Consider the following 15,520-nt stretch of genomic DNA (forward strand, 5'->3'; position numbering starts at 1 on the left):
AGAGAGCTGACTGAAGAACCATCCAAGTCTGGCAGTGCAGCAGCTGCTCTAGAGCCCTCTACAGTTTGAATCCAGCACTCACAAGAGATTCTTTCAAATCACTTTCTAAATGACGTGTTTCAGAAGCACCGAGGATCAGTCACAGAATGAAAAATAGACACACAGATATGGTGACATCTAGCTACAGAGGTTAAATCTGTTGTATTCCTGTTAGTTTATGCTTCAGGATACGCATTTTTAAAAAAGGTGGGTTTTAGAAGCTATTTATACAACACTATTGTCAAGGAAACATCCACTTTCTGAACTACTTGCCCAGTTTACGTTGAAGGGGATGGAGCAATTTGGGTGGACTACCTACCAGGCTACCCAGATAGGTAGGTATAAAGCTAAAAGTTGTGGATAAAAGAACTTTTAAAAAAAGACGCGCCTGGTTAAAACTAGGATTAGCTACATGTTAAGAATGAAAAATGAGTGACATATAAAAAAAAAACCCTGCTAGATAAAACTGATTTATAAATTATTATCTGAAATAAATATTGTTCAGTTGTTAGATGTAATGGGAAAAAATGACTGAAGTAGATAAACGTACAAACACGCACATATTTTTAGAACCTTTAGGTTAAAAAAATAAATCACTGAAATTTTTGTTATATACATTATACACAAACTAAAACTAATGTAAAATGATTACTCAAAATAGAGGTTAAAACAAATGTATAAAATGATTAGGTACAAGTAAGTTATGGATTATAAAATGGATTATATGGATTATTTAAAAAAGTAATAATCTGATTTAATTCATAAGTGGAAAAATAAACTAGCAATAGCACTTTATTTTTTGCTAAAAGTAAATGGTGCAAATATTTTTGTTAAAAGTAACTAAACTAAGTAATTAAAGTGACTAAAATAATAGTGCTTGCTATATAGTTATAGCATATAAAATTAATCAATAAATTGTCAAACTAATAAGCTAAACATAATGAAGAGATTGTTGAAACTGCTAACAGTAAGAACATGTCCAAACACTGCCACAAGGTAGTATTTAATAAAAGACAAGTGGCATGTAGCATTCATTATTCAATTTTCTTATCCGAGTGACTGGGTGTGGTGTGGGTCATATAAGCCTTGACTGTCAGCTTCCAACAGCACCTTTTTATTTGTCTTTTATAGATCTGCCTGCTGAAACATGAAACCTCAAGAGGGCAGCAACTTCCAGCTAATCTGACAATACATCACTCGTGCTAAAATAATTTCCATATTTACACAGGTGATGGAAGTGCTATAAAGGAAAAATATGTCAATAGTTTAACTTTCCAGTAATTATGTTTGAAGACAGTGTTCTCCAGAGGGAGTGTTTTGGCCGTCGTGTCAGTGGCTCCCTCTTCTACATCTGCAGCCTAATCGGCGTCCTCTAGCTTCCTCTGCCTTCCTGTGGAAACTGGAAACTGCCAGCATTCTGTTGTCGGAGCAAGATTACTGCCCGCAGAGTGGGACCTGGGGAACAAACGTCAATGAAATATTATGGACTTCCTCTTCGACTGTAGAGACAGTTGTTATAAATAGCTAGGATTATTTTCAGACAACACTTGTGAGATTTACTCAGCCCTGGTCTGATCTGGTCTGGGCCGAGCCTCCGCGTGGGATCTGGTTACAGGACTTGGCCTGCAGTGCCCAAATGCCCTTGATCCATGCAGCTGTAAATACTGTACGTTTACACATGTGTACACAACAACTTGCAGTGTCACAAGTAGGACTGAATGCAGGAAATGCATAAAGTAATATAAAGTCCCATTATATAAAAAAATCACAAATATAATAGATGTGATTCAGTTGCTAATGAAAAGAAAATGAAGACTAACAATGATGAGAAATGTAACCAGTGACAATAAAAAGGTGTAAGTTGAGAGACAACACATGAAAAGGTGCTGGGGGGATGTTTGAGCATGGTGAAGAAATATCATGGTTATGGGCCATAAAAAGGGGAATGTGAACAACATCAAAGGAATCTGAACAATAAATATTATTAAAGATTATATTTAACCTGCCATGCCAATGGAATCAAAGATGTGTAAGACTTTGGTATTTTTATATTTAGAATTTTTTGAAAACTCCAAACTACAAGAAAATCATAACCACCACCATCAACAAACATGGTCAAAGTCATCCAAGGATACTCTTGGATACTCCTCGGATCCAAGGATACTTGCAGGAGTACTATAAATTATTTCAAAACACATTTATTTCATATAAAAGCAGATATGTGATGCAATACATCTTCCCCAAAACTGAAATGTCATTTTTCAGGTTCAGAATTGTTACTTTAAAAAAAGTTAAACATTGTAACAAAGTTCCTTTTAGCTAACAGATAGTAGATGTTATTTGTATCCATTATGTTTCGCTATTGCTTTATACATAATACTAAAACTTTTGCTTCCTTTAATAAACTTATTTATAGCTAACCGTATCAAAAGGTTGTGTTTCACATATTTAGCTCAGAGGCTTTAACACAGTTTTGAAGCTTTTATGTTAATGAAATGAATGAATGAATTTTATAACATACAAAAAAGCCAGTAAAAAAGTAATATTAAATATTTTGCATAGCCTAACACAAACTTAAGCCCACTCATCAAATTCATTTTAACTTAACTCATCACTTAACTTATCACTAAATTAAAAGGATGCAGATTATTGGTTTTATCACAGCTGTAGGTGGGCTGAGTCAGAAGTCTTGGCCTGGAAAATCCCAATATTATACTCTTTGAGAGGAGTCACCTTTGTCATATGATGACTTACCTTCAGACTGTTGTAGCAAAGGAATCACACAGTGACACAAACACTACACACATATGTATAAAAAAGATAATACATCATTAATGTAAGACGGAAAAAGTGGCTTTGTATCCGTCTTACCTTTCAGTAATCACTGAGACACTTCTCCGTGGCAATGGAAAGGAAAGCAAGGAAGTTTAGTCTCCACAGTGAGAAAACGGATATGATGATTTAAGCAGGAAAATATGAAAACAAATAATTACAACCCTTTTGAGACCTAGACTTACAGTAACAGGTTTTTTAACTGCCGTGTCCTCATCGGTGAAGATCTAATTACAGTTGATGGAATGACAGGGATTAGTGTGTTATTCTACAGTTCTTACTTTACTACCAATAATCTGCATTTGTGGCCACGGTGCTCTGTCTTTTCCATTTTATTTTCCTTTTTAACAGTGTGTTTTCCTTGGAAGTCAATCACTTTGAAAGTATGTGCTCTTATTTTAAAATAGAACTGGGCAGAGACGTCTCAACTCCAAGATTGTGTGTAGGAATGTTCGTGTGCGTGTGTGTGCGTGTGTGTATCAAGGCTACAGATTTCCTGTTGATGCCAAGCTGTCAGAAATGCCTCCAGCTAGGGTCAGAGGTCAAAGGATGTGTGTCTCTGTCACTTCCCCTCTCTTAACACCAATGTGCGATGCCCCTTTGCAAAACACAGGACATACAAATCCTGTGTGAGGCTCATGCTGAAAGATATCCCTTTTTATGCTACTGCTCATTAATTATGTATCAAAATATAACTTTTATGGTGCAGGACTAAGAGAGATAAAAGCTGAATACTCTCAAGACAGACCCCTCTATGTGCTCTAAAGCTATCTTTTCTGTGGCTTGGCCATTCACCACACATATTATGATGTGCCCAAGTAACTGGATGTGACCTGTGGTGATAACAGTGAACCAACAGGGTGTGAGGGGTCTGGAGTCATCAGACAGTTTAGGAAGATTATGCGAATGATGCATGTTTATCTATCAGATTGAAGCTGTTTATATGCTTCTGTCTCACATGCACCAATGCTCGACTCCAGTGTCAAACATTACCCCTTTACCCCTGGAAGCAATCCTGAGGAAGTGCACCACTATGAGAGCACAAGTCCCTTATTTGTTTTTAGAAAGCCAGCGATGCAAACGCCTGCCACTTGTGTGCACTGTATATCCTTAGAGAAGCACAAGTAGGTTCCGTCATGCACACGCTCAAACAAAAATGCATCTCTCTCACACATACGTACACACTAAATCATCTGGGTGGGTGTTGTAAATGTCTGAAGCAGGATGCTGTTTCTAGAAGGAAACCATGTTTAGACCAACCCTGTATGTGTGTATGTGTGTGTGCATGCAATGATTAGTTATGTAACAGGAGCCAAAACCATAGGTAGCCATTTTGGGGTAAAATGTAGTTCATTTAAAATAAGAATTATAGCAAAAATAATGTTAACTTAAATCAATGAAGAAACAATCACATGTTGAGGTTGCAACACCTTACAAAGTATCAAGTATTGGCTAGATGGTAAAAATAGACAGCTCGTTTGTTATTGATGAGTAGTAAAAACGCCAGAAGTAGTGAACAATTGAAATTTTGGGGCATATTTAGTGCATAAATATATCCAGCTAAGTATAAAATAGCTTAAAGTAATCGACAACCTGCTCCTAGCTAGCTAGATTGGTGAAATATTAGCTAAAAGCAATGGTTTCGTTGGCAGGCAAAAGCTAATTAAGCTAATTACGCTAAGTTACCTCATTGCAAAAGGTAAAAGGTTAAATACCAGTAACAGAAAGGTTAAGAAAATGTTAGCTAAAAGTAGCTTTTATTTAGCTAAAAGAGAGAGAGGTTAAATCCTAGCTAAAAGTAAAAGGTAAATTACTGATAGTGTTCAAATAAATGCTAAAAGAAGATAAATGGTAAAAAAGAGCAACATTTTTTAAACTAAAATGAAAAGATAAGTGAAAAGTTTAAACGGTTCAAATCATATAATATGTTAAATAAATAGTTTACTAGCTAGCTAAAATTAGGTCTAAACAATAGGTGAAATATAGTTCCGTTAAGGTAAGAAATTATAAAAAGACAAGCCAAATATATTGTATAAAATAATGATTAAATAGTTTAAATATAAGTGGTGTATAAATCATAGTGAAAGTAGATAATTTGATGACGCATCTCTGAATTCTGTCACTCCAAGTAATATCCTACAAGTGGAAACTTTGACCTGAATGGAAAAACAAAGAACAATTTCTGTCTTTTTAAATTAATGGCATTAAATAGTCTAACGTGTAAAATCTGCTTAAAATAGCAGGTTAAAGACAAGAGATAGGGCATTTCTGACTGAGGCAAAAAAATGTTAAAAACCACTGATCTAGACTTTTATTAGCTAGACTTATGCATAGTTTATTTTATTGAAGATACGAATTGGTTTACCACTTGCTACGAGAGCACTTTTTTTTTTTTATCGAACTAAAGACACATACTCACATGCACTTGTAAAACAAAAGACACATATCCTCTGTAAGTGGCATCCATCTTGAGTCAGGCTACGTACTATATCCTTCCCGTGAATTCAGCCAGAGAGGCAACATCCTCTGGCTGCATGAGAGGAAGCTCGCCTCACTGTGACTCTCCGCTCTGCAACAGGTAACACCCCAACCTCAAATCTCTGTACCAATGCTTGTAAACTACTATCACTACTGTATGTCTACTGATCCTCATGCCATGAAATAACATTTCTCTATCAGGTAAGGGCTCCCACTGAAAGATACTGCATGTGGTTTCTTTTCATTCAGAGATTTGTGATCTTGCATGCATTTCAAATGAACCTACTATCTCTGATACCTGCATTTTAACTTCTCTTGGGATGATCTTCTACGCACGTTCTCTTTCTGCTCAATCTTAGGAGTTGCAATTCTTTGGGGAGGAACAAGAAACACACACACAAAACAGGATCACTTTAACAGAAGCTAAAGGAATAAAGAAAAAAATGATGGAACTGAAGATCCAGCTGATCCCGACAGGGGAAATCATCCTTTCTCCAGGGAAGAACGGAGAAAACCACTGCCACAACTGCAAGGTCAGTTTGCATACACACTGTGACCATGGCTGAGGCCAGCTCTGGAGTCAGATTTTTCCACTCATCTTTCATTCCAGAGGTTTTATGCGGCTTAGTGGGTAGACATAGGTGCTGACACAGCTGAGGTTATAGGGTTCATCTCCCACAGGGTTGACATTGAGAAACTTTTACATAATTTAAGAACTGTAAATTGCTTCAGAATCTGCTGTCTGTGGTGATAAATCAAATGATCTGTGGTTAGTAAATGCATTTAAATCTTGCTTGGCCCTGAGCAGCGCTCTCCGAATTATAAAACGCATTACTCAGAGGTAATTATGCATGTCAAACCAGGCTGCCTCTGTAATTTCTGGACACGTTAGAGACATCTGTACTGTGTTACAGAACAAGACTCATGATGCTAAGTGTTAATTAGAGTGAATAAGAACCCTCTTTAAAGAAGTCACGGTGCTTTAAGTAGCAATTTGACATTCATAGTGTCTTCCCTAAAACGTTCTTTGGTGATACAAAGGGCATTTTTGGATATTTTCAGTAAATACCAGCACAGTTATAATATTGTAGGAGTGTGCAACATTGAGTGTAAAAGGTTTAGTGTCAGCCCTCACATAATTAATTATAGAGAGGATGTTGTGAGTCAAGTAACCTCACTGCATATGATGCATTTGAAAGCTGCTACATCCAATGTTTATATGCTAACAGTAAATTGATTATAGAGCGGCTTATAGAGAATTTTCACCAGACTCCCAGTTCCCTTCAGCTCTGCACAGAATTCTTACCCTGTTTTGGTTTGAAGGCCAAATGTTTAATGTTCTCCCGTTGTGCTGCTCGAAAAGTCCAAAAGCAAAGTTACCAACTAGCTGGTGAGCACAGGCAGGTATTTCCAAGTAAAGGTGGGTGAGCACCCACAGCAGGGCTAAAACAAAGGCAAATATTGAACTTGTTTTTATCAAGTGGTACAAAACCATCCCCAACTTAATAATGACACTGGGTCATATCGTAGTATCTGGAGGAAGTGGAAATAAAGGCGCTTGGCTCTTTTAAAGGGACAGTACCTAACCACTGGTACAGATATATTGATGACACCTGGGTCAAAACCAAAATCCAAGAAGTAGAATCCTTCACTGCTCACATCAACTCCGTGGATAAAAACAAAAAGTTCACCAGGGAAGACACAAAAGATAGCAGTTTGCCATTCCCGTCCTGTGCCGTGTGCATCAAAGAGAATGCGAACCTCAACTAGTTTTAGCAGAAGCCCACACACCTCCTCTTTGACTCCCACCACCATCTGGAACTCAAACTTGGAGTAATCAGGACCCTACAACACTGGGCAGAAAATGTTCCCTCTTAGCACAAAGGGAAAAAGAGAGAACACACACATGTAAAGGAAGCTCTTAAAACATGTTGTAATCCTAATTGGGCTTTCATCAAATCAGCAAAGATGCACAGAAAAGAAGATCAAACACAAACTAGGGAGGATCAGAAAGACAAACGCAACAACATTGTCATCCCCTATGTAGCCGGTTTATCAAAAAACTCAGGAGAGTCTTCTCCAAGCACGACATCTGAGTGTACTTCAGACCCAGCCACACACTCAGACAAAAACTGGTTTATCCTAAAGACAAAACTCCTAAATACAAAATTAACAACGTAGTTTATGCTGTACAGCACAGCGGGGAATGCTCAGACCTCTACATTGGAGAGACCAAACAGTCACTTCATAAACGCATGGCACAACATAGAAGAGCCACCTCCATGGGACAAGACTCGGTGGTCCATCTGCATCTAAAGGACAAAGGTCACTCTTTCCAGGATGCCACTGTTCACATTTTGGACAGAGAAGAGAGATGGTTTGAAAGAGGAGTGAAAGAAGCCATCTATGTCCACTGTGAATGACCATCTTTGAACAGAGGCTGTCCTGGCTTACAACACCAACTGTCTGCCATCTATAATCCAGTTTTGAGATTCCTTCTCAGATGCCTTAACGCCCACTCACATCCTGGGCCATCTGACCTCAATAAGTCACATGATAGGATGGGGCTAGGTTTCACCTGAAATCTTGGCTGATTGTGACCCACACCCGTTTTCACACCTTGGCTCGTGTGATTAGGTAGAGGATCAATAGGGGGTCCATGAGCCTCTTGGGGCTCTTAGAACTGAAGAAGCTTCTTGGAGGAGAGGTGACACGTCTTCAAGAAACTCAAAGAAGTCCAGACGCTTTTCTTTCCAGGCTTCTTAGACTACGATAAAATGAATGACTGAGAATATTCAAAGACATTTTCCTAAAAACAACAGTACAGTAAAGTACAAATAAAATAAAGTACAGTAATGTAAAAAACACAAAAAAACCCCAAAACGTATATATATACAATCTGAACTGAGAAATATCCTGTCTTCTTGGAAAGCTTTCTTACATTAGTAGGAGAAAAAAAAGAGTTTTTACAATATCATATCCTCTGGATGAGGTAGATTTGGTGTGTCTGTGTATATGTGTTCATGTGTAAGTGTTTTTGTGCATGTCTGTGCGTTTAAGTGTGCCTGAAAGCCTTTAAAGGACCATATGACAGGAAAGCGAGTGTATCAGCATTCTCTCAGATTCAATTCAATTCAATTCAATTTTATTTATATAGCGCCAAATCACAACAAATGTCGCCTCAAGGCGCTTCATAGATACAGAGAAAAGCCCAACAATCATATGACCCCCTATGAGCAAGCACTTTGGCGACAGTGGGAAGGAAAAACTCCCTTTTAACAGGAAGAAACCTCCGGCAGAACCAGGCTCAGGGAGGGGCGGCCATCTGCTGCGACCGGTTGGGGTGAGAGAAGGAAGACAGGATAAAGACATGCTGTGGAAGAGAGACAGAGATTAATAACAGATACGATTCAATACAGAGAGGTCTGTTAATACATAGTGAGTGAGAAAGGTGACTGGAAAGGAAAAACTCAATGCATCATGGGAATCCCCCGGCAGCCTACATCTATTGCAGCATAACTAAGGGAGGATTCAGGGTCACCTGGTCCAGCCCTAACTATATGCTTTAGCAAAAAGGAAAGTTTTAAGCCTAATCTTAAAAGTAGAGATAGTGTCTGTCTCCCGAATCCAAACTGGAAGCTGGTTCCACAGAAGAGGGGCCTGAAAACTGAAGGCTCTCCCTCCCATTCTACTTTTAAATACTCTAGGAACAACAAGTAGGCCTGCAGAGCGAGAGCGAAGTGCTCTAATAGGGTGATATGGTACTACAAGGTCATTAAGATAAGATGGGGCCTGATTATTTAAGACCTTGTATGTGAGGAGCAGGATTTTGAATTCAATTCTGGATTTAACAGGAAGCCAATGAAGGGAAGCCAAAACAGGAGAAATATGCTCTCTCTTTCTAGTCCCTGTCAGTACTCTTGCTGCAGCATTTTGGATTAACTGAAGGCTTTTCAGTGAGTTTTTTGGACATCCTGATAATAATGAATTGTCAGATCAGAAATCAGATTTGGCCTGTGCTTTGATGCAACGTTTCCTGTTGTAGAAAACGGAAGTTATGATGGTGTAGATGTTAATAATGTAAATAATTAATGTTAATAATAATTCAGCGTCCAGCCTAACAGCTCCAGGTCAGTGGCTCTGAGTTTTACTGGCCCATGTATATTTTTACTGGTCTGCGTAAAGAGAAAATTCTTATTTATCTTAAGTATTAAATATTAATATTAGTACACCCCATGCCCCCTTTAGACTCACCCCTGCTTGGTGTAGGTATTACAAATAGAAAAATAGGATGGCTGCCATCAGCCTTCAGCAAGCTGTCTAATTTAAATCTCACATTGGAATAATTTAACAGTTCATCTTGTTTTTTATAATCAATTTATCCAAGTTAATCGGTGAATCTTTGTAGCTTTACTAGCAAGCCTAGTTAAAAATTAGTGCTAAATAATGAAGGAAGAATTTCAATCTCCAAAACTGAAGCAGAAACAGAAATTGTCTGTGCCGTAAAACAGGCCATAATGTTAGTCGGATAATCCTCTAGAACAAACAAGAAAGAGGTCCAGTTCAGTCCCTTTAATTAGCAGAGAGGAGGCCAAGTAGACACAGATGTCGAGCAAAGCTTCTGTGCTCCTACGTTTAAGACTTATCGGTTTCCAAATGGAAGGAAGGGGAAAACTATCTATAGAGAGCAAAAACCTTTTTGTATTAGGGTGTAAACATGCCTTTAATGGTTTAAAGTTTGGCATTTAAAATGGGAGTCTATTCCTCGCTTTTGAAGCCTGCCTCAAGTGGCCATTAGAGGAACTGCAGTTTTTGGCAGTAGCCATAGCTTTACATGTAGGTGAGCACACACAGTATAAAGAAATATGCCCAGACTCTGAAATAGACTCTATATGACGTGACTAACACATTTCATTTACATTTCAGCAGTTCATACTGTATGTGCTAAGCTTATATGTAATATTAAATATAGTTGTCTACAGATTGAATGGAATTAGCTTTTTTTAAAGCAGTCCCTTTATGGGATAAGGTATCTTTTGGTAAAGCACTGGCAGACACAGGTTTCAGATTTCTAGAAAGAGAAATGTGGTGTGGTTAATGCAGCCTGCTGCATGCTGGTTAGTAATGACTGGGGAGGACTGGAATGTACCGTAGCCTGGATGGGAGGAAACGACAAAGACATTCCAGTACATGGCTTCATTCGTTCCCCTTCCCACATTCCTTAAAGGTCAACTCACCCTGCGTCTGGGTACATGTGAAAAGTGTGCGTTCCCTGACCTATAATGTGCCTGTCTTTCGACATCAAAAATTGACACCTACAATCACAACACAGCACAGCAAAACTCAATTAGTCTGACGGTAAATTAATTCAGCATCAACAACTATGTACTGACTTTACTGATGAAGTGTGCAAAATATTCAGAACATTTATACAGTTCAAACTTTCCATAGATAATGCTTTCCCCCCTTTCTGAAAGTCTGGCAGCTGGTCAGTGAATGCTGGGATCACACTGAGTTTGTAGGCTAATGCAGGACCTTTTTGCTGCATTACAGCAGATAAGTCAAGTAAACCTTTTTGGTTTTTGTTAAGTGAAATCAGAACAATATGGTGTTAACTGATCCTGGGAGAAAAGGAAAGATCAAGTGTGCTGCTGTTTGTTGATTTTGGAAGGGAAGTGAAGAGGAGACAGGGCCAGGCCTGAAGGTAAGGGGCCAGTGTCATGACCAGCTCTTCTGCCCATCTACTCAACGCCAACAGGATACAACGTGCGTGTGTGTGTATGTGTCATTAGTGGCGGGTTGTTTGAGGCTGAATCGATCACTCCCCCCTCCGGCAGTGCAGTCACATTACAACTGAGCTCTTGCTTCGTCACCCATTTAAGACTGAGGTCACCTTCACATGAGCACAGTGCATAACTGCAGTAATATCTGATACAAAGTCCAGTGCAGGGGATTCAGACCTGGAATGTTTAATTTAATAGAGAAACAGAGTACAGTTAGAGTTTATCATCTAGGCTCTGAGCTCATCACTGACTGCACTTGTGACACACATAGAAAATGGGGAGTATTATGCTGTCAGAGCTTACAGGTGTATGGTGGGATGGTGCAGTTTTACTAGCAAGCTAGTTAGGGGTTCACAGAGCAGGCAGCGATGGAGGGCAGCAGTGGCACTGGCAGGTCAGAGAGAGATGGAAAGTTTTGGTGCTTAAGTGTACAGCCAAACTGCAAGGTGAAAATATGCAAATGAAATATTTTCAAATATACATCATGACACTGACTTTCACTCATTCATATGTACAATAATTTAAAAAAAATCATACTTTTTTAAAAACTCCCAGTAAACCTTTTATTCATTCTCTGCTTCAGCTACTCTCAGTGTTGTATCTTAAAACTTCAATAACATTTCAGTTATTGTAAATGAAAATTTTAGCAGCAAGGGTGGAAATTTCTAGTTCTTTTTTGTGGATTTCTTTCTTACCTGAAAAAACTTGGGACAATATGTAAAGTAAAAACAGAATGCAATGGTTTTAGAAACTCAGAAACCCATATTTTATTCACAAGGGAACATAGAAAACATGCCAAATGTTTGAACTGAGAGATTTGACTGTTTCATGGGAAATTATACCTTATTTAGACTTTGATGGCAGCAGTACATCTCAAAAAGCTGGGACAGGTGGCAAGAATTGGCTGAAAAAGTAACTGGTAAGAACATGTGCTATTTAAGTATAGGGACACACCGGGGACCCTCAAACACAGTATTAACATAGTATCTCTTACTGTAATTTTTAATCAAAAACCTTAAACATAATGGATAACCAATAGGTTAATTTTAGTTATGTTATTTTTAGACTGATAAATCATCAGTAGAGAAACACAGCTGGGAAAATATAACTTCCGAATTGGTGAAATATGAAAACCATTTGGGGTTGTTTCATTTATGAACTGCTCATAAAAAATAAGTGCTTAAAAGCTGGATCCAACTAACATGGAACTTGTTTTGGAGGAAGAGGCAGCAGACTTTAGAGTCTCCTGTCACGAGGTAGAGCTGTGAGTGATGGCGTGCAGGTGCAGTGACGCCTGTTTAGACAGCAGAGGGTACGAGAACCCCGTGAAAACGACGAGAGCCGCTCAATGGAACCGCTGAGGTGCAGTTTGCCGCTGAATGGCCGGCTGGAATGGCACTGGTTAGCGGTTCCTCCAGACTCAAATATCTAGCATTTTCACGTCTACGCGCATTCGTTTCCTACCCCACCCGTTAGAGGTGCCGATGGATGAACTTTTAACCCACTCAGAGCTCAGATGGGTGGACAGCAATAAATGGCTATGAGTGTAGTTTGCGATCTCCCAGAGAGTTTGGCTTTAAAGTAAAGGGATCTGGTTATGATCTCCCAATTCACGAAAGCTGTCTGTGTATCATTCCTCATTTAAGCCTTTAGTCTCTGTCAGCTCACCTAGCACGCTGCCATTTATCAGGCTAGTAAAAGCAGACATTGTTTTGTTTTTTTAATTTCTAATGTCCCAGAGACAAGAAGATAACAATACCGCCTTTAGAGTATTAGCAGGCAAATCATAGTGCACGACCTGTCCGAAAGAAACTCATGACTCCTACGGGAGCTGTAGCAGGGTGGGTTTTTGGTTAACTTCCTGGTATTACGCGGCTGTGCTGTCCTTTGATGACAGAAAAATAAAGGAGAAATTACCACACCACTCCCATAGAGTTTAACCCCCGACAACTACGACATACTGGCAGTTTGTTTCATACTAGCATATCAGTTCACGAAGCATGGTGTAACTGATACCTGCAGTCCAGGAGAAGCCTCCGCGCTGAGGCAGAGCCCACGGTTGGAGAACTGGGAGTGGTGGTGGGAGGGTCAGGAGAAACCCGGCACACAGTACGTTACCTACTGACTAACAGTGACCAGTCAGTAAGTGGACTGACTGACACGGCGGAGAGACACAACTCCAAAACCTCGAGCGGTGGAAGTGAGTGAAAGAAAAGCGGCATAGCGCGTTTGACCTCGGCTGTTGTAAGGTAAGCTTTCCTCCAGTTTAAACACAGATTTTAAGCTAGGTGCCTCCCGCGCGCTCCTCGGCAGTTGCTCCACTGTGCTAACTGTTAACTTTGGCTCTTTCCAACCTCACGGCTGCTGTACTGGTTACAGCTGTGATACCGGCCAGTCTCTGCTCAGTAATTCGTGACAGTGCAGCATGTTTGAGTGAGTGGGCTGAAAGTCCCCGTGTGCACCATATGAAGAGAAGCTTTTCACCAAAACGCCATTGTAAAAAAAATAAAATAAAAATAATAATAATAATGTGGGGTTTAAACGCGACACAGCCTGTTTGTGACTCATTTTACGCAGTTAAACCATACACCAAGACTCGCAATACAGCAGCAGGAGTCGTATTAATAGACAGTGTGGTTAAAGCGGTTAAACGCGGTTATCTACCGCTGCTTCATTGTCTGTCATAAGTAATATATTAAATTGTGATGCATTTCAGCTAACCTAGCTAAGTGCTTAAGTTCAAAGTTTAAACATGCCCTGCTGGTGTGTTGCATATATACCGGTTTAAAGAATCAACATTACATGTGATTATTTTAAGTGTCAAGTAAAATCCAATACGAGACCCTTTTTTTTTTTTGTTTGTTTGAATGAAGTTTGGTCTGCATTCTCTCCTCCGTCCTCCGTCATGCGTACACTTGTGTAGGCTTGTATTTTCTGGGAGCTGGCTCACTGGCGTTCATTGAAAAGCAGTGCTGTGGACTTTTAGCCACGTAGTGATTTGGCCTATAGCCCACAAAATCAAATCCTTCAGGTTGGGGTTGTCTTTTTATAGACGCGAGACAGACACAGATTAAGACAGCAACTACACGGCTCACGTCACAGGCTAGCACACCTGATGCAAGCAGAAGGTGCTCCGGTGTTAATCATTTTAAATGAACCATCTCTTAATGGAGCTTTAAGAGACCCTGTGTATGTGTCAGAAGACGCTGGACTTGTGCCGAGAGAGAGTGTCTGCAATTGAGGAAGGGCTTGGTCCACAAACCTGTCCACCTGTTAACTTGTGTGTGGTTTGGAAGAGGTAAACATAATGCAAGCACCTGGCATGTAATGCAGCCCACAGGTGCTGATGGCTGTCACGGGATGAGAAATCTGACCAAAAATACTGAGGCAGTGTTATAAAACCATTATGCTGTTTTTATCTTTGAGGAAATTGTGTTTTGGCATCTGATCTGCTGAGCTTCATCTTGATTATAAGAGAAGTTGATTACCCACCCAGCAGAAAGGGGAACGCAAAATAGCCTGTGCTGTAAGTTAAATAAATGCATGTGTAGACAGAAACCAGAAGATAGAAGTTCAGACAAGTGAGCCAGAATGGGCGGGATAGTCCTCCAGGGGTCAAGCTGCAGCAAGACCAGCTGACCAGTTCCTTCAAGGTCACCTGAAGGGCAGGGCCTCCCTGTGCTGACTAGCATGCTGCAGCTGCTCCTCAGCGTCCTGTTAAAGTGCTCTAAGTTTGATACAAGCTCCTTTTTTAAATGGCAGCTTGTAACTGGAGACGATTAGCCCTGAAGCAGGGTTGTACTGATCTGCAGGGTGGTCTAATTTGGGTAGCTCTTTAAAGAAAGTGCACATGGTGGAATTTTCAGCGTGCACAGTCTGCACAATTATTCTACTTGGCACAAAATGCACATCAGCGTGCTGCAGTCAATACATTTTTCCAAAGCAGTTCCACCAGTTGTATACTCTGTGGTCAGTCACGTTTAGCTGCAGTTTCCATTGGGCTGATGTGGGCAGAGGCTTGAAGGCAGTTCTTCCCTTAGCGCTGTACTGCCGGCTTTATTTTATTTTAATGGGCTGGGCTTTCGGAGATATTTTGGTTCATGGCTGAGGCCGAGTTGTGGTGAGAGTGAAGTTTGGTAGTTTAGGGTGAGGTTGGGCTCTTCACTGGATGTATTCCTACTTCTGCATGGCTGGGTGTTTTCACTTTCCCACTTTAAGCACAAACACAATGCAAGGGTTTGTGAAATGTGTGCATGTCTTTTTTAGATTATTAAGATAACGTTATGAGCTCAGTTTTTTTTCCCACACTCTCAGTTTTAATTTCACATCTAATTCTTACATGGATTCACATGAGAGGAAAAAGTTTACTGGTCCTGGCTTGTTCTTTG

The 15,520-nt window shown here is 39.8% G+C and overlaps 1 protein-coding gene, 1 long non-coding RNA gene and 1 pseudogene across 3 annotated transcripts in view; 2 read left to right on the forward strand and 1 right to left on the reverse strand.

Moving 5' to 3' along the window:
- Positions 1-1,065: 1,065 nt before the first annotated feature.
- LOC102777159 (uncharacterized) lies at positions 1,066-13,429 on the reverse strand. The gene is made up of 4 exons (XR_437748.3): positions 13,149-13,429; positions 5,648-5,719; positions 5,291-5,440; positions 1,066-1,494 (listed from the first exon to the last, which is right to left on the reverse strand). It is a non-coding gene; the product is annotated as an uncharacterized LOC102777159 (long non-coding RNA).
- The window catches only part of LOC102777444 (unconventional myosin-Ic-like), a 61,514-nt gene continuing 51,423 nt past the window's right edge, over positions 5,430-15,520 (forward strand). The window contains exons 1-2 of one of the 2 annotated variants that reach the window (XM_035916197.2): positions 5,430-5,550; positions 5,709-5,882. In XM_035916197.2, coding sequence (XP_035772090.2) covers positions 5,793-5,882 — 90 coding nt within the window. In that variant the 5' untranslated portion in view covers positions 5,430-5,550; positions 5,709-5,792. Of the gene's footprint in view, positions 5,551-5,708; positions 5,883-12,827; positions 13,382-15,520 lie in introns of those variants that run through there. The other variant, XM_006809305.3, reaches the window with a different exon arrangement.
- LOC148098773 (uncharacterized) lies at positions 7,173-7,998 on the forward strand (annotated as a pseudogene).

Source organism: Neolamprologus brichardi, chromosome 14, assembly GCF_056152115.1.
Source record: "Neolamprologus brichardi isolate AB-2024 chromosome 14, ASM5615211v1, whole genome shotgun sequence".
Classification (NCBI taxonomy): domain Eukaryota; kingdom Metazoa; phylum Chordata; class Actinopteri; order Cichliformes; family Cichlidae; genus Neolamprologus; species Neolamprologus brichardi.